At 34.6% G+C, this 22,478-nt stretch overlaps 1 protein-coding gene across 2 annotated transcripts in view; it reads left to right on the forward strand.

The window, feature by feature from the left end:
- HDX (highly divergent homeobox) overlaps positions 1–22,478 on the forward strand; it is a 217,524-nt gene that overhangs the window by 127,282 nt on the left and 67,764 nt on the right. For both annotated transcript variants that reach the window (XM_070783571.1, XM_070783572.1), the window contains exon 6: positions 15,926–16,133. In XM_070783571.1, the coding sequence (XP_070639672.1) occupies positions 15,926–16,133 (208 nt within the window). The remainder of the gene's footprint in view (positions 1–15,925; positions 16,134–22,478) is intronic.

Below are 22,478 nucleotides of genomic sequence, written 5' to 3' on the forward strand. Positions count from 1 at the left end.
TTAGACTTTAAAACAGGCTGTGAAAAGAGACAAAGAAGGTCACTACATAATGATCAAAGGATCAATCCAAGAAGAAGATATAACAATTATAAATATATATGCACCCAACACGGGAGCACCGCAGTATGTAAGACAAATGCTAACAAGTATGAAAGGAGAAATTAACAATAACACAATAATAGTGGGAGACTTTAATACCCCACTCACACCTATGGATAGATCAACTAAACAGAAAATTAACAAGGAAACACAAACTTTAAATGATACAATAGACCAGTTAGACCTAATTGATACCTATAGGACATTTCATCCCAAAACAATGAATTTCACCTTTTTCTCAAGCGCACATGGAACCTTCTCCAGAATAGATCACATCCTGGGCCATAAAGCTAGTCTTGGTAAATTCAAAAAAATAAAAATCATTCCAAGCATCTTTTCTGACCACAATGCAGTAAGATTAGATCTCAATTACAGGAGAAAAACTATTAAAAATTCCAACATATGGAGGCTGAACAACACGCTGCTGAATAACCAACAAATCACAGAAGAAATCAAAAAAGAAATCAAAATTTGCATAGAAACGAATGAAAATGAAAACACAACAACCCAAAACCTGTGGGACACGGTAAAAGCAGTCCTAAGGGGAAAGTTCATAGCAATACAGGCACACCTCAAGAAACAAGAAAAAAGTCAAATAAATAACCTAACTCTACACCTAAAGCAACTAGAAAAGGAAGAAATGAAGAACCCCAGGGTTAGTAGAAGGAAAGAAATCTTAAAAATTAGAGCAGAAATAAATGCAAAAGAAACAAGAGACCATAGCAAAAATCAACAAAACCAAAATCTGGTTCTTTGACAGGATAAATAAAATTGACAAACCATTAGCCAGACTCATCAAGAAACAAAGGGAGAAAAATCAAATCAATAAAATTAGAAATGAAAATGGAGAGATCACAACAGACAACACAGAAATACAAAGGATCATAAGAGACTACTATCAACAATTATATGCCAATAAAATGGACAACTTGGAAGAAATGGACAAATTCTTAGAAAAGTACAACTTCCCAAAACTGGACCAGGAAGAAATAGAAAATCTTAACAGACCCATCACAAGCACGGAAATTGAAACTGTAATCAAGAATCTTCCAGCAAACAAAAGCCCAGGTCCAGACGGCTTCACACCTGAATTCTACCAAAAAATTTAGAGAACAGCTAACACCTATCCTGCTCAAACTCGTCCAAAAAATTGCAGAGGAAGGTAAACTTCCAAACTCATTCTATGAGGCCACCATCACCCTAATACCAAAACCTGACAAAGATCCCACAAAAAAAGAAAACTACAGGCCAATATCACTGATGAACATAGATGCAAAAATCCTTAACAAAATTCTAGCAATCAGAATCCAACAACACATTAAAAAGATCATACACCATGACCAAGTGGGCTTTATCCCAAGGATGCAAGGATTCTTCAATATCCGCAAATCAATCAATGTAATACACCACATTAACAAAATGAAAAATAAAAACCATATGATTATCTCAATAGATGCAGAGATAGCCTTTGACAAAATTCAACATCCATTTATGATAAAAACTCTCCAGAAAGCAGGAATAGAAGGAACATACCTCAACATAATAAATGCTATATATAAAAAAAAAAAAATTAATTACAAATTGTATGAGGTGCTTTAAACAATGCTACCAATAAAGTGAAAAAACCCACAGAATGGGAGGAAATATGTGTAGATCATATATCTGATAAAGAATCATATCCAAAATATGTAAAGAACTCTTACATCTCAATAATAAAAAGGCAAATAATGCAATTAAAATGGGCAATGGATTATAACAGACATCTATCCAAAGATTTACAAATGACCAATAAATACATAAAAACATGCTCAACATCAGTTGTCATTATGGAAATCAAAACCACAATGAGATAGATACCTCTTAACACCCACTATGATGGCTATAATAATAATAATAAAAACAAATAATTACAAGTGTATACCAGCATGTGGAGAAATTTGAGCCATTGTACACCTCTGGTGAAAATGTAAAATGTCTTAGCCACTTTGGAAAATGGTCCTCAAAACTGTTTACACAGAGATATATGACAGAAATTCCACTCTTAGGTAATACTCAGAAGAAATGTAAACTATGTCCACTCAAAAACTTTTACATGGAGATGCAGAATCTCTGGCTGTGGAAGGCCAACTATGGGACTTGACTATCCATGGATTTTCATATCCCTGATGGTCCTGGAACCAATCCCCCTATGGTTACTGTTTGACTGTAGATTTACATAACTAAGTTGTTCCAGACATACTTAAAATGTTTCCAATAAGTGCATCAAGTAAAAAAATTAAAAGGTATTTCTTTTAGTGTTTAATCTACATTGACAACATTGATTAATCTGTTTCAAGAAAAAACAATTTAAATTTGAAGCAAAAGTAGTTTATCAGTTTCAATATTACATCTGTTCAAGTTAAATAAACTACTAATTCTTATGTCAATTCATAAGTTTTACATTGTGGTCTGTTTGGAGCCGGATGATAGAGCTTGTGCTGTCCTGCTCCATCCCACCTAGGATGTGAATCTTTCCTTTCTCTGGTGTATTCATGCTGTATATTCTACCCACACATTAATCACTTAGTAGTCCTCTTGGTTATCAGATTAACTGTCATGGTATCATGGTGCTTGTGTTCAAGTAACCCTTATTTTACTTAATAATTGCTCCAAAGCTTAAGGGTAATGATGCTGGCGATTCAGATTTTCTCCTACTGCACCTAATTTATAAATTAAACTTTATCACAGGTGTGTGTATAGAAAAAACATAGTATATATAGAGTTAAATACTATCCCTGGTTTCAGACACTCACTCAGAGAGCGGGACACTACTGTGCATTTCACGTACTATATAATGAATGATAGATTGAAAATTATAGTGATCAGTCATGGAAACTGTAGCTTACATTCCATTTGAAAGATATTAATATTTGTGTAAGATTTAGGTAATGACAGTACTGTGCTGGTAAGTATTTAACAACAATTTTTTAAGGAAAAGAACTCTGATTTGTATCATTTGTTGATTTCTATGATATAAAGATTCCTGCCATGGCTGATTCCATGGCTCATTTAATGCAGATTTCAGAAGAGATGCTAACAGATGGCTCTTGTGAGCAAGTAAACGTAGTCTTCAGCTCACACTGAAGGATCATTCCAGAAAATCAAGAGGTAACTACTATTAAAGAAGAAAAAACAAAATACAGAACTCTTCCAGAGGAGAAAATATTTCCTCATACATATATACATGAATAAAGAGGGAGAAATATAGGGGGAAATCAGAGCATATTTCTAAAACTAAATAATATTCTCAAAATAAATACTGTCATGCCCAGACCTTTGCTTTTTATTTATTTATTTATTTTTTACTGGTAAAGGAACAGAATTTTTTTGAGGAAAATGAGAAGTCAAATTAAATCCTGTATTTACTGAGCATGCTGCTGCTGTTTAATCATTAAGTTGTGTCCGACTCTTTGAGATTTCATAGACGGAGAATGCTATGTGTTATACGTATGAACTGGGAAATAGAAATACAGTTCAGTTCAGTTCAGTTCAGTTCAGTCGCTCAGTCACGTCCGACTCTTTGCGACCCCATGAATCGCAGCACGCCAGGCCTCCCTGTCCATCACCAACTCCCGGAGTTCACCCAGACTCACATCCATTGAGTCAGTGATGCCATCCAACCATCTCATCCTCAGTCGTCCCCTTCTCCTCCTGCCCCCAATCTCTCCCAGCATCAGGGTCTTCTCAAATGAGTCAGCTCTTCTCATCAGGTGGCCAAAGTATTGGAGTTTCAGCTTCAACATCAGTCCTTCCAATGAATATTCAGGATTGATTTCCTTTAGGATGGACTGGTTGGATCTCCTTGCAGTCCAAGGGACTCTCAAGAGTCTTCTCCAACACAGACACATCCTATTTCTAAGGAGCCTGAAGTCTAGCAAAAGAGATAACAAAAGAATATAGATACCTGAAGAGGAATTGGAATGGGACCATGGTATGTGGTGCCTAAGCGAATGCCACAATTATGGAAATACAGAGAATGTGTTTTTGTTGTCATTGTTGTTTTTAATCAAAATTATATACACACATAGCTCAAGCAGTTAAGTTCTGTAGAACTTGCTACAAAACCAACATGCTTTACTTCTCCCCTCCTACAATTTTGTGGTAGCCAGAATCAATTATTTCCACCCTTTAGATGATTCCTTTGGTATTTACCTCTATCTGTGAATAATTCTATATTAATTAGAATTAGGTTTTGCTGTGAGTAGCAAAAAGACTCAAAATAAATGGACATTTATTTTAAAACTATTATTAAAATAATATTTTAAACAATATATTTCAAGTCCATGTACAAATCTAGAGCTGGCATGGCTGTTCTGCCCTGTGAAGTCCTCAGAGATTCTCATGCCTTTCATCTTCCATTCTGCCATCCCTATGATGTAGCTCTTGTCCTCAGGGTCCAAAATCATGACATTTATGGTCCAGGTAGCATGACAGAGAGGAGGAGAAAGAAGGGACAAAAGTGTGTACCAGCTATCTTTTAAAAGGGATTCCCAGAAACTGCTACAAGACATGTTCACTTAAATCCCATTGGCTAAAGATGAGTCACATGGTCATATCTGCTGCTGCTGCTGCTGCTAAGTTGCTTCAGTCCTGTCCGACTGTGTGCGAAACCATAGACGGCAGCCCCCCAAGCTCCACCGTCCCTGGGATTCTCCAGGCAAGAACACTGGAGTGGGTAGCTATTTCCTTCTCCAATGCATGAAAGTGAAAAGTGAAAGTGAAGTCGCTCAGTCATATCTAACTGCAAGGAAAACAGCAAATGTAGTTATATTATGGAGATCCATGTGCCCAGCTAAACTTTCTATTATATTGGATGAGGGATAAGTATATTGGAGAACACCTAGCAGTTTCTTCTGTTTATATCACTGCTTCTTGATTTTTTCAGTGTTAGGCATTGCTGATTGATATTTTACTATGAAATGCAAGGTATTCTAACTCTTTCAAGATCTTGTCATTGATCCTTTTCACCTAAATCCATATTTCTTCTCTTCTTACTCTCACAGTATAATTATTTCATAATTTTGGTTAGTTTGATAGTCAGTGTTAACATTGTTATGACTATGTAAATGCTTTACCATTTATCTTATGTAGTATAATATCTTTTTTGTCCTTTTCTGAATAGTATTATTTTGTTTCTTTGAAATCTAATATTTACTTATTTTTTGGTTTTTGTATATTTGCTTGCTTAATTTTCTAGGTACTGACTACTAATTTATCCTGATACCCTTCCCCACTCGTACATGTCTCCTTTCAGTATATTCATACACATTTGGTAGTGCAACAATTTTATCATCTTAAAGAAAATTTTCCTAGAATCTTCTGATATGCTCCAACTTGAATTGATTACTCTGCACCTGGAAGACAACAGTTACCCTGAGATTTCCATTTTCAATCTGTTCATTCTTTTGTTATACTTTCAATAAGATATCTTCAAATTTATCTTCCAAATTTTCCACTGTTTTTTTTTTATATTTTGTTCTTATTCAATCTGTCACTGATACTAATAAACTCCATAAACCATGACAGCACCTTTCAGACTCCTTGGATTGTCAGACTAGTTCCTTGAGACCCCATACTCCAGGAGAGGAGACACAGAGACAGAATATTACTGAAAACATACTCTCCTGAAATGAAGGATAACCACAGGATTCCTAGCTAGGATTTTATTTGATATAAAATAGTTTTAGGCATAATTGATGTTAAAAATGGCCAAAGCCATTGACTGTGCAGAAACCTTTATCCCTATAGAAAACCCTAACATACAGAAAAAGGAAGAAGTATTACAATTTTCTTCTTGTCTGTGGCTAGTTAAAACTTATATCAAGAGGGAGGGGACATATGTACACCTATGACTGATTCATGTTGATGTTTGACAGAAAATTACAAAGTTCTGTAAAGCAATTATCCTTCAATTAAAAAATAAATTAATTAATAAAAACTTCTATTATAAGAAAGACAGTGAACTGCTTACTATCCTTTTATCTTTAGGGATTTTTAAAAATGCAGCATGCTAATGTAAGAAAAAAAATTTGAAAAGATGATGTGTTTTAAGAGATCTCTTTTTTTATTATTAGGTAGATAAACTGCACACAAGAATATGTTTGCCAGATAAATATATTCCTGAGATATTGGGAGAAACTATGTAGATGTTTTTAAGTCTAATAGACCTTCTAATTATTTATCAAAAAAATAAACTTTGCCTCAGGATGTCTAGTCAACCATTACTTGTGGAATAATGTGGAAATTTTGGATTCATGTTTTCTTGTAATAGCTTATAATTCTAAAAATTCTTGGAAGCAAACTTGGCGTATTTTCCTTTTAACTTCATTGAATGTTACTATGTGCATATATTTCTTTAATTTGGAATGTTTCCCAAGTTAGTGTCGATTATTTATTGACTTACTCACTCACCAAAGGTAAACCACTTATTATATTCTCAAACTCTTCTAGATGCCATGGGAAAAACACAGCTCCCCTTAGGAATTTGCAAATTAACATGATCAAATTTTTAATGTCTCTGTGCTTCAGTTCACAGTAAATGGACATAATATAATTAAGGGTTGTTTTGAGATAGTAATAATATATGTGGATAATAAGTGTAAAGCACCATATGTCTTTCATAAATTTAGTTCCCTGCCCTATCTCTCTGAAATTTAGTTTAATGCCTTGCCTTTCTGTCTATGTTAGGGTTATATGGACAGATGTCAAAACTAACTCTTGTGTGTCAAATATTTGCATTAACAGTACGTTTCAATGTTTTAAATGCATTTTGAAAGAAGTAAATTTCATGGAAAATAGATGTATGTTTTTAAATTTTTGATTATATTTATTTTCCAAAGACCATGACTAGATTTGACATCTTTAAATAGAAGACTACTTTTCACTTATACTGTTTTTACCTTTGTTTTTTTTCATTAAATATATGACCCTCTGCCACTAATGTATATATAAAACAAATTGCCCATGGTTGATTATATACCATATATAGTATACCACATACCATGGACATTGAATTAAAGCTGGTGGGCATCTTGAGATTCAATTTCATGCTCTTATTTTATATAAGAAAAGTGTGGTTAGATAGGGGTATGGCTTGTTGACGGACACACAGCCAATTGGTTTATTAGATGCCAGGTTTCCTTATTACCAATCCAACATTACCATTTCACCAGTGTATGTTTTACCATAAGAATTACTTTGCATACTTCTTAAAAATGCTGATCATCCCATCCCAGATCATGATTGCAGGGAAGGGTCCTAGGATCTGAATGTTTCCTTTCCCCTAATAATTCTTATGACATATGACTTTGGAAACGATTTCACTTTACTACACTCTGTGGCAAAATATTCTAGTTGATTCTTTCCCTCCATAATACTTGGTCAAATTTTGTGATTTGTATTTTTCTTGTCTATTTATTTATTGTCTATACATCTACCAAATTGTACATCTAAGTCCAACAAAGGGCATATATGAGGCCTACTTGTTTACTACTGTATCTCTAGCTCTAACACAGTGCTTATACATCCCTGATGTTCAATAATATTTGTGGAATGAAAGAATGAATTTTTAATAAAATTTTAAGGGTTATACTTCATTGACAGTTATTACAAAACATTGGCTATATTCCCTATGTACAATACATCCTTATAGTCTATTTTACACCCAATAATTTGTACTTCCCACTGCCCCATCTCTATATTGCCCTTACCCTCCCCTCCACTGGTACTCACTAGTTTGTTCTTTATATATGTGAGACTGCTTCTTTTATGTTATATTCACTAATTTGTTGTATTCTTAGGTTCCACGTAAGTGATATCATGCATATTTGTCGTTCTTGGTCTGACTTACTCCACTTAACATAAAGCCCTACAAATCCATGTTGCTACAAATGGAAAGATTTTTTTCTTTTTATATGGCTGAGTAGTAGTCTACTGTGTGTGTGTTTGTGTACACATGACACAACTTTTTTATCCATTCATCTGCTGATGGACACAGGTTGCTTCCATATCTTGGCAATTGTAAATAATGCTGCTATGAACATTGGAGTGTATGTATCTTATTTTTTATTTTATTTTTTAACTTTACAATATTGTATTGGTTTTGCCATATATCAACATGAATCCGCCACAGGTATACACATGTTCCTCATCCTGAACCCTTCTCCCTCCTCCCTCCCTGTACCATCCCTCTGGGTAGTCCCAGTACACCAGCCCCAAGCATCCAGTGTCGTGCATCAAACCTGGAATGGCAACTCGTTTCCTATATGATATTATATATGTTTCAATGCCATTCTCCCAAATCATCCCACCCTCTCCCTCTCCCACAGAGTCCAAAAGACTGTTCTATACATCAGTGTCTCTTTTGCTGTCTCATATACAGGGTTATCGGAGAAGGCAATGGCACCCCACTCCAGTACTCTTGCCTGGAAAATCCCATGGATGGAGGAGCCTGGTGGGCTACAGTCCACGGGGTCGTGAAGAGTCAGACATGACTGAACGACTTAACTCTCACTTTTCACTTTCATGCATTGGAGAAGGAAATGGCAACCCACTCCAGTGTTCTGGCCTGAAGAGTCTCAGGGACGGTGGAGCCTGGTGGGCTGCTGTCTATGGGGTCGCACAGAGTCAGACACGACTGAAGCGACTTAGCAGTAGCATACAGGGTTATTGTTACCATCTTTCTAAATTCCATATATATGCTTTAGTATACTGTATTGGTGTTTTTCTTTCTGGCTTACTTCACTCTGTATAATAGGCTTCAGTTTCATCCACCTCATTAGAACTGATTCAAATATATTCTTTTTAATGGCTGAGTAATACTCCATTGTGTATATGTACCACTGCTTTCTTATCCATTCATCTGCTGATGGACATCTAGGTTGCTTCCATGTCCTGGCTATTATAAACAGTGCTGCGATGAACATTGGAGTACACGTGTCTCTTTCAATTCTGGTTTCCTCGGTGTGTATGCCCAGCAGTGGTATTGCTGGGTCATATGGCAGTTCTATTTCCAGTTTTTTAAGGAATCTCCACCCTGTTCTCCATAGTGGCTGTACTAGTTTGCATTCCCACCAACAGTGTAAGAGGGTTCCCTTTTCTCCACACCCTCTCCAGCGTTTACTACTTGTAGATTCTTGGATCGCAGCCATTCTGACTGGCATGAAATGGTACCTCATTGTGGTTTTGATTTGCATTTCTCTGATAATGAGTGATGTTGAGCATCTTTTCATGTGTTTGTTAGCCATCTGTATGTCTTCTTTGGAGAAATGTCTATTTAGTTCTTTGGCCCATTTTTTGATTGGGTCATTGTTTTTTTCTGGAATTGAGCTGCAGGAGTTGCTTGTATGTTTTTGAGATTAGTTGTTTATCAGTTGCCTCATTTGCTATTATTTTCTCCCATTCTGAAGGCTGTCTTTTCACCTTGCTTATATTTTCCTTTGTTGTGCAGATGCTTTTAATTTTAATTTGGTCCCATTTGTTTATTTTTGCTTTTATTTCCAATATTCTGGAAGGTGGGTCATAAAGGATCCTGCTGTGATGTATGTCGGAGAGTGTTTTGCCTATGTTCTCCTCTAGGAGTTTTATAGTTTCTGGTCTTACGTTTAGATCTTTAATCCATTTTGAGTTTATTCTTGTGTATGGTGCTAGAAAGTGTTCTAGTTTCATTCTTTTACAAGTGGTTGACCAGTTTTCCCAGAACCACTTGTTAAAGAGATTGTCTTTTCTCCATTGTATATTCTTGCTTCCTCTGTCAAAATTAAGGGGTCCATAGGTGCATGGATTTATCTCTGGGCTTTCTATTTTGTTCCATTGATCTATATTTCTGTCTTTGTGCCAGTACCATACTGTCTTGATGACTGTGGCTTTGTAATAGAGCCTGAAGTCAGGCAGATTGATTCCTCCAGTTCCATTCTTCTTTCTCAAGATAGCTTTGGCTATTCGAGGTTTTTTGTATAATGTTTTTAATTTAATTTTATTTTTTTGATATGTACCCAGAGATGAATTGTTGGGTCAAATGTAGGGTTTCCTTGGAAAAATGCATATTTAACAGAAAGGTATGCCCTCTCTGCATAGTACACAGAAAACAGGTATATAATGAAATGCATTTAAACTAACAGCAGTTTGGAATATTATTTTTCTATTTTTAATAAAAATGTACTTAGAAGCTTATAGGGCCTGAGAGTTCTCATTTTTAATAGTCATTATATTTGTCCTGTTAATACAGGGGGAGTTCTGATTGAAAAGATATAGTTATTATATAAACTTATGAGCAACTGTGGAGGGGTAAATATTATCCAGGAGACTATAGATTTGGAAACCAGTTACATCAATTTATAGATTCTTCAGATAAGGAATTTGAGGCTTAGAATGATAAAATAACTTAACCTTGAGTCACATAAAATGGTTGAAAAACTCTATATTTCAAAACCCTATGAAACAAAGAAATAAATACTCAAATTCCTCGATGGCCTAGTGGTTAGAATTTGGTGATTTCATTGATATGGCCCAGGTTCAATCTCTGCTTGGGGAACTGAGATCCTGCAAGGCACACAGCATGCCCCTCCCCCCAAAGGAATAAATCTTCTTTACATAATTGATAGTTGAAATGCAGAAAAGACTATTTCAGATAAGGTGGTTCCAGAGTGAAAAAATGGAACCAAGGCTTAGATTAATAAGACAAGAGATACAGTCTAAGGAAGAACATTTTGGGAAAAAAAAAAACGGACTGGGAAAATCTTGCAAAGTAATATGCTTCATATTCCTGAAATTTTCATGCAAAAACTAACTAGCCATTCACCTACAATGCTAAAGAAGGAACTTTTACATTAAATGGAAAGTTAGACTAGTTGTCTTTTAAGATTACTTCTATCTTCTATGATTCATTGAAAGTGTAATAAAACCATTAACATTATATTTGTACACCAAATTATTTTCTCAGTGCCTTCCAGTTTTAAGAAATATCCAGAGAGGAACTATTTCAGTCCTAGTATGTAATAAATTCTCATATAATCCTGGTGTTCACATGAAATATTATTTTACCTTTATCACTATGCATTCCATAATTACTCATTTCTCCCAAGATGGGTGAAAAAAAAGTTGAAAACAAATCAAAACTGGTTTCTGTTTTCTTTTTCTCTTTTCCCAAATCTTCATGACGTAAAGGAAACAAAAAATATCCTAAGAAAAGTGTATTGGTCTTCTTCTGCCCATATCATCATTTTTCCAAGCATCTATGGCTAAGATTATTGTGAAAAAGAAGCTTCTACATTTAAAATTTGATAAGCATCAGTATTCAAAGATAGAAAATAGAGAAAATACATGACAGTTTAATGGAGCTTTAGTAAGAAGTTGAAATTCTTTACTTTTCCTGAAGTCTAATAGCTTATTCTCATTGAGACCACGTGAAGGAAAATTGAAACAGAACTACTCTCTTTAAACTAGTGCTTTTTCCATGGGAGAAGTTACCAAAGATAGCAAAATTAATATTCATGATTTTTTTTTCTACCAGGTAGTTTTCATTTGGTAGCCTACAAAGCAATCCATGTGTTTCAGGTTTCACATTTAGCATGGAATGCTAAATACATCAAAGGTACTACAGTCCCTAGAATATGAAGAGAAAATGCACACCCAAATATATAAATAATTAATCTTCTTGGATTGACTGAATAGTTCTGTTTTGCCTTGCATTTTGTTTTACAAAATCTTACCAAGTAAAAGTTAACTTTATTCATAATTTTTACTTACTTTTGATAAATAATGTAGAACCTTACAGCTAAGGTTATTTTGTATTTATGTGAACCTTGTGATATAGAAGAAATTCTACTTGCTACACAAAGAAAGGGTACTACAATCAAATTTAGACCTGAAATTATGAAATGCTATTGAGTGACTTTCTACACTCAAAGAAAATACACAGGTTTTAAGAATTCTTTTACTTTGTAGATTGGCATGACAATTATTCTTCGTAGGATATCATAACAAAACTGTAAAGGTTATGAGCTTTTTGAAAATTACATGAGAAACTTGAGTATAAAATTGGTTTTAAACTGCTGCTTTCAAAAAATGTTGAGGTAGACATAATTTTCTACATAATTTTCTTAGTTGTTTAATCACTAAGTCATGTCCGACTCTTTGCAAACACCAGGCTCTTCTTTCCATGGGATTTCTCAGACAAGAATACTGTAGTGGGTTACCATTTCCTTCTCTAGGGGAGCTTCCTGATCCAGGGATCGAACCTGCATCTCCTGCATTGGCAGGCAGGTTCTTTACCACTGAGCCATCATGGAAGCCCTATTCAATTATTGATTGTTAACCATTTTTAATTGAATTATAGTTTATTTACCATGTTGTATTAGTTTCAGATGTACAGAAAACTGATATGGTTTTATATATGTATGTATGTATGTGTTTGTGTGTGTGTGTGTATGTTAGTTGCTCAGTCATGTCCGACTCTTTGCAACCATGGACTGTAGCCCACCAGGCTTCTCTGTCCATGGGATTCACCAGGTAAAAATACTGGATGGATCGTCACTCCCTTCTCCAGGGGATCTTCCCAAACCAGGGATCAAGCCTAGGTCTCCCGCATGGCATGAAGCTTCTTTACCATCTGCACCACCAGGGAGGCCATATACACAACACACACACCTATATATATACACACACACACATATTTTTTTTCAGATTCTTTTCCATTATACGTTATTGCAAGATACTTACTATAATTCCCTGTGCTATATAGTAGGTCCTTTTTGGTTATTTATTTTATATATAGTAGTGTGTGCATGTTAATCCTAAACTCATAAATTTATCTCTCCCTCCCATCCCACTATTCCCTTTGGTGATAAGTTTGTTTTCTGTGTCCATGAGTCTATTTCTATTTTGTGAATAAGTTAATCTGTGTAATTTTTTTTAGATTCCACATTTAAGTGATATCATATGACATTTGTCTTTGTCTAATTTACTTCACTCAGTATGGTAATCTCCAGATTCAGGCATTATTTCATTCTTTTTTATTGCTGAGTAATATTACATTGTGTGTGTGTATATATATATATATACCACATTTTTTTTATCCATTCATCTATTGATGGACATTTAGGTTGCCCTATTACTATTAAGAAAATTGAATTCATCATTAAAAAATCTCTCCCCAAAATAACTCTACAAACACTCAAAACCTACTGTTAACATCATATTTTAATGGTGAAAAATAGAAGCTTTCCCTTGACATCAGAAACAAGATGTTCACTCTGGCCACCTTTATGATAGTAATGGAAGTTCTAACCAGTACAATAAATCAAGAAAAGTAAATAAAAGATACAAGATTGTCTGTTTAGAAAGTCCTAAAGAAATAAAACACTCCTACAACTAATAACTGAATTCACCAAAGTCTCTGGATTCAAGATCATCATATAAAAATCAATTGCATGCCTGTATAGTTAAAAACAAACACAATCAAACTGAAATTTAAGATGCATTCTTTGCAATCACTCAAAACATCAAATACATGTAACTCCAACAAAACATGTATAAGACTTAAATGCTGAAAACTACAAAACACTGATGAAAAGAATAAAAGTAATTCTAAGTAAATGGAGAGATATTCTGTGTGCACATACTGGAAGACCCAGCATAGTAAAAATGTCAAGTCTTCTCAAATTGTTATTCAGTTCTAACATAATCTCTATAAAATTTCAGCAAGATTTTTTGTTGATGTAGGCAAGATATCTCTAAAATTCATATGGAAAGGAAATATGCTAGTATAGCCAAAACAGTTCTGGAAAAAAATAATAAGTGGAAGAAATTCATTTACCTAATTTCAAGACTTATTATATAAATACACTAATCAAGACTATATTAGCAGGGTGATAGATATATAGATCATTGGAACAGAATAGAGAATCCAGAAATATTCCTGCACAACCATGGCCAGCTTAGCTAAGTTTGACAAAGATGATGCAAAAGCAGTTCAGTGGAGGAAGTCTTTTCAAGAAATATTCTGGAGCAACTGCATTTCTATTGGAAAATGTAAAGTACCTTAGACTTAGGCCTAACACCTTAAACAAGAATGAATTCATAATGGACCAGGAATTTAAATGTGAAAAATAAAACTATAAAAAAATTAAATATTAATACAGCTTGGTGAAGAATTATTAGGAATGGTACTAAAAGCACAATCCAGAAAAGAATAAAAGCAATAGCTTCAACTTTATCAAAATTAAAAAAAAAAAACAAAAAACTTTTGTGCTACAAAAGACCAAGATGATGAAAATACAAGCTACAGACAAGGAGAAAATATTTGCAAGCCCCATATTTGGCAAAGAACTCATATCTGCTACAAAATGGAAGAAAATTTTGCAAAATCACATGTCTGACAAAAAATCGTATCTAGAATATATAAAGTACTCTCAAAACTCAGTACTAAAAGACCAACTTTATCACAAAATGGGCAAAAGACATGAAGTTCACTGATAGGTGGATGGCAAAAAGTATGTGAAAACATTATCAATACTACTAGCCATTGGGAAAACCAAATTAAGAACTTGATCATTACTATATGCACAAATGAGAACAGCTAAAAAAAAGAAAAAATACTTACAATGCCAAGTCCTAGCAAGAACACCAAGAAACTGAATCTCTCAATCATTGCTGGTAAGAATGTAAAATGGTACAACTTTTATGGAAACAATTTGGCAGTTCCTTTTAAAAATTAAACATATAATTACCAATTGACCCAGAAATTTCATTATTTGGCATTTATACTAGAGAAATGAAAACTTACATCAGCACAAAAACCTGTACAAAACTGTTCATAGGAGCTTTTTGGCTGTATATAATAGCTAAAAAATGGAATCAAGTGTCCTCCAACAAGTGAAGGGTTAAACAAACACTGCAAAGAACAGGAAAGAAGCTGTATCATGGAAGACTTGTTAGCAATAAAAGGGAATGGACTATAATTACATGTAAATTGAATAAATCTCCATGAAATTATGTTGAATGACAAAAACCAATTTTTTGAATTTTTTTGCAGTCACATGCTGTATTACTTTATTTATATAGCATTCTCAAGATGACACAATTATAGATGTGGAAAATACATTGATGGTTGTCAGGAGTTGAAGATAGCAGAAAGGGGGAGAAGAATGGTATGATAAAGGAAAATAAAATTGTCAATACATATTGTACAATATCAATTTCCATTTTCTGTTATGGTATTATAATTATGTAAAATGTAAATTGAAGAAAATTGAATGAAGACCAATTTTTGTAACTTCCTATAACTCCAAACCTATTTTAATATAACAAGTTTTAGAAATTGGTTCTAAATCTAATAAAATGGAAAGTTATAATACTTAAAATACCCAGGTAATCATCGTGGAGCCAAAAAAAGTTACTAGAAAGCACATTTTCACCTAGGAAGATCAAGATTGGAATTAGGATATGAAATATATTTAGAGCTGCATGCCTGGTCACTTTTGGGAAAGAATCAATTCATGTTTATTTTGAAATATTTGGTGGGTTATTTTCTCCAGAAAGAAAACAAAAGCAAAAAAGTATTCTGCAATGGGCTACATGTTGCTTGAAAGTCTGATTATTAAGATAATAAAAAAAATTAAATAGAAACATTTATATTTCAGTTTATTGAGTAGGAATAAAACTGCATTTTTCTCAGTACCTGTTTATTCTTTACAATCATATTTTATGCAGCATCCATTCATTATTTTAATGGTAAAACTACTAAGGTGTCTATTTTTACAAAACTTCCTCTTGTATTTCTCTTATAAAGACATGGATTGGGAATCGAAGAAGGAAATATCGTTTAATGGGGATTGAAGTTCCACCTCCAAGAGGAGGCCCTGCTGATTTTTCTGAGCAGCCCGAATATGGTTCTTTGTCTGCACTCACACCAGGAGAGGAAGCTGGTCCTGAAGTAGGAGAGGATAATGACAGAAATGATGAAGTATCCATCTGTTTGTCTGAAGGAAGTTCTCAAGGTATTTTATATGCTGCACCTCCTAATGATATCTTTTGTGTATTTGATGCATTTTTACTTGCTTTTCAGTTTATTGTGCTTCAAATCTAAAGTCATCAAAACATTTGGTTAAATAGACATATTTTATTTATTTTCATTATATTTTAAAATAATATTCATATATATTTAAAGTGTACAAGTTTAGATATAAATATACATAATGAAATGATTACTATGGTCAAGCTAATTAACGTATCCATCTCTTCACAATGAGAGCACCTGAAATCTACTCCCAAAGCAAATTTCCAGCATACAATATAGGCCATACAGTTGATGCTTAAACAACATGGGTTTGAACTGCACTGGTTCACTTTCAATAATACTTTGGAAAAAATTTTGGAGATTTGCAACAATTTGGAAAAACCTGCAGCAAAACCATGTGGCCTAGAAATATTAAAAAAGAAAAAGGTATGTCATGAATACATAAAATATATGTAATATATATAAACCATACAAAATATGTGTTAGCCAATTGTTTATGCTATTGGTAAGTCAACAGTAGGCTATTAGTAGCTTAGTTTTGGAAAAGTCAAAAGTTATACTTGGATTTTTACCTGTGATAGGGCTTCCATGACACTAACCCTCATGTTGTTCAAAGGTCAACTATATTGTTAATTTTTGTCATCATGCTCTATATTAGTTACCTAGACTTATCCTATGTAATTGAAAGTTTCCACCCTTTGACCAAAATTTCCCCATTTTCCCCATGTCCTCACGCTGGTACCTACCATTCTACTCTGCTTCTATATATTTGATTTTTTTTTATTCCACATATAAGTGAGATCATGCAGTATTTTTCTTCCTGTATTTGGCTTATTTCAGTTAGTATAATGCCCTTTAGGTTCATCCAAGCACTTGCAAATGGCAGGATTTTTAAAAGACTGGATAATATTCCATTGTATGTATATACCACAGTTTCTTTATCCATTCATCGGTCTATGGACACTTGCTTGCTTCCATACCTTGGCTAGCATGACTAATACTGCAATGAACATGTAAATGCAGATACCTCTTTGAGGTACTAATTTCATTTCTTTTGGATATATACCCAGAAGAGGGATTGTTGGATTTAAATTAAATAAGAAAATCATTATTAATTTTTTTTAAGGAACTTTCATACTGTTTTTCATAATGGCTCTAACCCTTTTGTCACCAACATTCATATTTTTGATTTTTAATGCTTCCACCTAAGCAGTCTCCCACATCATCATCACAAAAAGTAAAACTGATCTACCACAATAATGATCTCCCATGCTTAGAAAATATTTGCTATTACAAAAATCCATAGATTATAGTACACGATTATTTTAATTTTTGGAATTTTAGTCAGTTTAAGTTAGAACATTGTAACGAAAAACAGTATGGCATAATGTGATAAACAACAGGCTAGTAGCTGGGCAACCTGGGTGCTAGTCTTAAATCTTCTACTAGCTGATTATGTGACTTCAGGCAAACTATTTAAATCATCAGGCCTTAGTTTTCTTATCCACAAAATAAGGGAGTTAGGCTAGATCATCTTTATAATACTTCTTCAGTTCAGTTCAATTCAGTCACTCAGTCGTGTCTGACTCTTTACAACCCCATGAATCACAGCACGCCAGGCCTCCCTGTCCATCACCAACTCCTGGAGTTTACTCAAACTTATGTCCATCGAGTCGGTGATGCCATCCAGCCATCTCATCCTCTGTCGTCCCCTTCTCCTCCTGCCCCCAATCCCTCCCAGCATCAGGGTCTTTTCCAATGAGTCAACTCTTCGCATGAAGTGGCCAAAGTATTTGAGTTTCAGATTTGGTATCAGTCCTTCCAATGAACACCCAGGGCTGATCTCCTTTAGAATGGACTGGTTGGTTAATGCTTCTTAGTGTTTCCCTAAATAAGAATTCAAATAATAATATGTAATTATATCATTTGTCCATAAGAAGAATTGTTCGTTTGATTTCAAATACAGAAACAGTCCTCTTCTGACACCTTTATGAACACTTTTATTAAGGTTTAATTTACATAGAATAAAATTCATCCATTTCTAAAGTAGAATTAAATGGTTTGATTTAGTCTCTCAGTCATGTCCAACTCTTTGTGACCCCATGGACTGTAGCCCACCAGGCTCCTCTCTCCATGGGATTCTCCAGGCAAGAATTCTGGAGTGGGTTGCCATTTCCTTCTCCATGATTTTTAGTAAATTATATGCAGTTGTACAATCATTGCCATTTCTAAAATTGAATTTTAGAATAATCACTAAAATCCAATTGTGGAATATTTTTATCACTTCAAAAAACTAAAATCCAATTATATAATGTTTTCATCAGTTCAAAAAATTCTTGAGACCATTTTCAGTCAATATCCACTCCCACCTCAAAACCTAGGTAAAAACTGATCTGATTTCTGACTATATAAATTTGTCTTTTCTGGGCATATCATATAAGTGGAATTATATAATATATAGTGGGTTTTCTTTTTGCATCTATGATAGAGAGAATTTTGCATTGGATTTTTTAAAACTCTATTGAACAGGATAGTAACACTATATTTTTTAATTTATTTTTACCTTCTAAGTTTGTTTATGGAGTTTCAACAGTCACAACTTTTGCTTGTAATTTTTCTGTTGTCAGATATACCAGCTTTTTTCCTATATGGTTTGTGACTTTGGCGTCATGATTAAAAAAATCCTTCCTGTACTACAATTATGTAAACATACCCCATATATCCTTCTTGTTTCCTTATGGATTTATTTTTACTTGATATTTATCCCACCTAGAAATTGTTTTGCTTTAAGATGTGTGAAGAAAATACCTACTTTTATTTTCCAAATGATTACCCAAATGCCCCTACAATATTTGTTGAGTTGTCCAGCATGTTTCCAGTGAGTCTGTGTAGCTTTGAAAATCAAAGATGATAGATAGGAAAACGGCTCAACAGTCATCTTGTTTAGGCCACCTGCCACTTGGAGGATATAAATGTCAAAAGGAAGCAGATGTTATGTGTGCAGACTGATGCATTTACCTGTGTGCTGGATAGGTGCCCTATCTCTATCCTACCGTTTGAAGGAAATTCCAAAGTTGAATAATCAAGTGACTAGCAAAAGAGTTCCAGAAAAAGAATTTCTCTTCTAACTAGTACAGTGCTTCTTAAATGGCCATGTCTCCAAGACTCATGTCTCCAAATTGAGCAGGTGTTACACTTCCTCACAGCCTGATGGTCTGACAGCAATCATTGGAGTATTGCAGAGGTGAATTTTAACATACAATTTATACCAAAGAAATATGAAGATTGAAGAAAGGATGAGACTATGAGAACTGAGAAGCAGATATCCTGAGACCCAGCTCAGACACAGATTTTCTAAAGTCTCCTTCTGTCAGCACCCAGTCCTACCTTATTGAAGACAGTGTTTCTGACCATTGTTGGACTATATCCTGCTATCTGTTCCCTCAGGAAACAAGATACTAAAGAAAGAGAAATTAACAATGAAGAGTAAGATATAACAGGTGAAAAGAATATCATTTAATAAAGAGATCAAGCCCTGAGCCTTTGGAGTGGAAGCACTGACTCCAAGACCCTAAACTACAAGAGAACTAACCATAGGGAGTATCAAATAGTGAGAATCCACACAAAGGAAACCACTTGAATAAAAGACCAAGCATCATCCAACCACCAGTAGTACTCTGTGCTGGACACCTCATCTAAACAACAAACAAAACAAAAATATAAACCCAATAATCAGCAGACAAAATTACCACCTCACTCGGCCTTGCCCATCAGAGGAAAAACAAACAAACAAACAAAAACTCAGCAAAAATCTTACCCTATAAGAAGCACACACAGACCACTGGGCCAACCTTAGGAGGGCAGAAACCAAAAGGAAGAAAGAATTCAACCTTGCAGCCTGGGAAAAGGAGACCTCAAACACAATAAGTTAAAAAGAAAGAAAGAAAGAAAGAAAATTCAGAGAAATACTACACAAATGAAGAAACAAGCTAGAAACACAGAAGTCCAAATAAATGAAGAAAGAAAGTGAAAGTGAAGTCAATCAGTCGTGTCCGACTCTTTTCGGACCCCATGGACTGTAGCCTACCAGACTCCTCCGTCCCTGGGATTCTCCAGGCAAGAAGAGTGGAGTGGGTTGCCACTTCTTTCTCCAGGAGATCTTCCCAACCCAGGGATCTAACATGGATCTCCCATATTGTAGGCAGACACTTTACCATCTGAGCCACCAGGGAAGATCTAATAATAAATGAAGAGGAAATAGGAAAATTACCTGAAAAAGAATTCAGAATAATGATAGTAAAGATGATCAAAAACTTTTAAAACAAAATGAAGAAAATGCAAGAATCAATTCACAAAAACCTAGAAGAATTAAACAATAAACATGCAGAAACAAACAATACAATTATCAAAACTAAAAATACTCTAAAAGGAATCAATAGCAGAATATCTGAAACAGAAGAACAAATCAATGAGGTGGAAGATAAAATTGTGGAAATAACTACTGAAGAGCAGAATAAAGTAAAAGAATGAAAAGAACTCAGGATAGTCTCAGAGAACTCTGGGACAATAGCAAACAAACAAACATTTGAATTATAGGGGTCTCAGAAGAAGAAGAAAAAAGAAAGAGTATGAGAAAATTTTTGAAAAGGTTATAGTTGAAAATTTCCCCAACATGGAAAAGGAAATAGCCAATCAAGTCCAAGAGGCACAAAGAGTCCCATACAGGATAAACCCAAGGAGAAACATGCCAAGGCACATATTAATCAAACTAATAAAGACTAAACACAAACAAAGAATATTAAGAGCAGTAAGGGAAAAGCGACAAGTAACATACAAGGGAAATCCCATACATTTAAGAGCTGATCTTTCAACAGAAACTCCACAGGCCAGAAGGGAATGGCAGGATATATTTAAAATACTGAAAAGGGAACATCTCCAACCAAGATTATTGTACCAGCAAGTGTCTAATTCAATACTGATGGAGAAATAAAAAAGCTTTTCTGACAAGAAAAAGTTAGGAGAATTCAGTACCACCAAACCAGCTTTACAACAAATGTTAAAGGGACTTATGTAGTCAAGAAATAGAAGAGAAGAAAAAAGATCTACAAAATCAACCCCAGACAATTAAGAAAATGGCAATAGGAACATATATATCAAGATTTACTTTAAATGTAAATGGTTTAAATGCTCCAGCTGAAAGACACAGACTGGCTAGTATACAAAAACAAGAAACATATATGTGCTGTCTACAAGGAAACCCACTTTAGACCTAAAGACACATATAGACAGAAAGTGAGAGGATGGAAAAATATATTCTATGCAAATGGGGAGCAAAGAAAGCTCGAGTAGCAATTCTCATATAAGACAGAACAGACCTTATTTTTTTTCTTTCTTTTTTTTAAATTTCTTTTTACTTTACAATATTGTATTGGTTTTGCCATACATCCACATGAATACACCACGGGTGTGCACATGTTCCCCATCATGAACACCCCTCCCACTTCCTTCCTCATACCATCCCTCTGGGTCATCCCAGTGCACCAGCACCGAGCATCCTGAATCCTGAATCAAACCTGGACTGGCGATTCGTTTCTTATATGATATTATACATCTTTCAATGCCATTCTCCCAAATCATCCCACCTTCTCCCTGTCCCACAGAGTCCAAAAGTCTGTTCTATACATCTGTGTCTCTTTTGCTGTCTCACATACAGGGTTATCATTACCATCTTTCTAAATTCCATACATATGTGTTAGTATACTGTATTGGTGTTTTTCTTTCTGGCTTACTTCACACTGTATAATAGGCTCCAGTTTCATCCACATCATTAGAACTGATTTCAGTGTATTCTTTTTAATGGCTGAGTAATACTCCATTGTGTATATGTACCATTGCTTTCTTATCCATTCGTCTGCTGATGGACATCTAGTTTGCTTCCATATCCTGGCTATTATAAACAGTGCTGCGATGAACATTGTGGTACACGTGTCTCTTTCAATTCTGGTTTCCTCGGTGTGTATGCCCAACAGTGGGATTGCTGGGTCATAAGGCAGTTCTATTTCCAGTTTTTTAAGGAATCTCCACCCTGTTCTCCATAGTGGTTGTAATAGTTTGCATTCGCACCAACAGTATAAGAGGGTTCCCTTTTCTCCACACCCTCTCCAGCATTTATGGCTTGTAGACTTTTGGACTGCAGCCATTCTGACTGGAGTGAAATGGTACCTCATTGTGGTTTTCATTTGCATTTCTCTGATAATGAGTGATGTTGAGCATCTTTTCATGTGTTTGTTAGCCATCTGTATCTCTTCTTTGGAGAAATGTCTGT

The sequence above is a fragment of the Bos indicus genome, chromosome X (genome assembly GCF_029378745.1).
Source record: "Bos indicus isolate NIAB-ARS_2022 breed Sahiwal x Tharparkar chromosome X, NIAB-ARS_B.indTharparkar_mat_pri_1.0, whole genome shotgun sequence".
In the NCBI taxonomy this organism is placed as follows: domain Eukaryota; kingdom Metazoa; phylum Chordata; class Mammalia; order Artiodactyla; family Bovidae; genus Bos; species Bos indicus.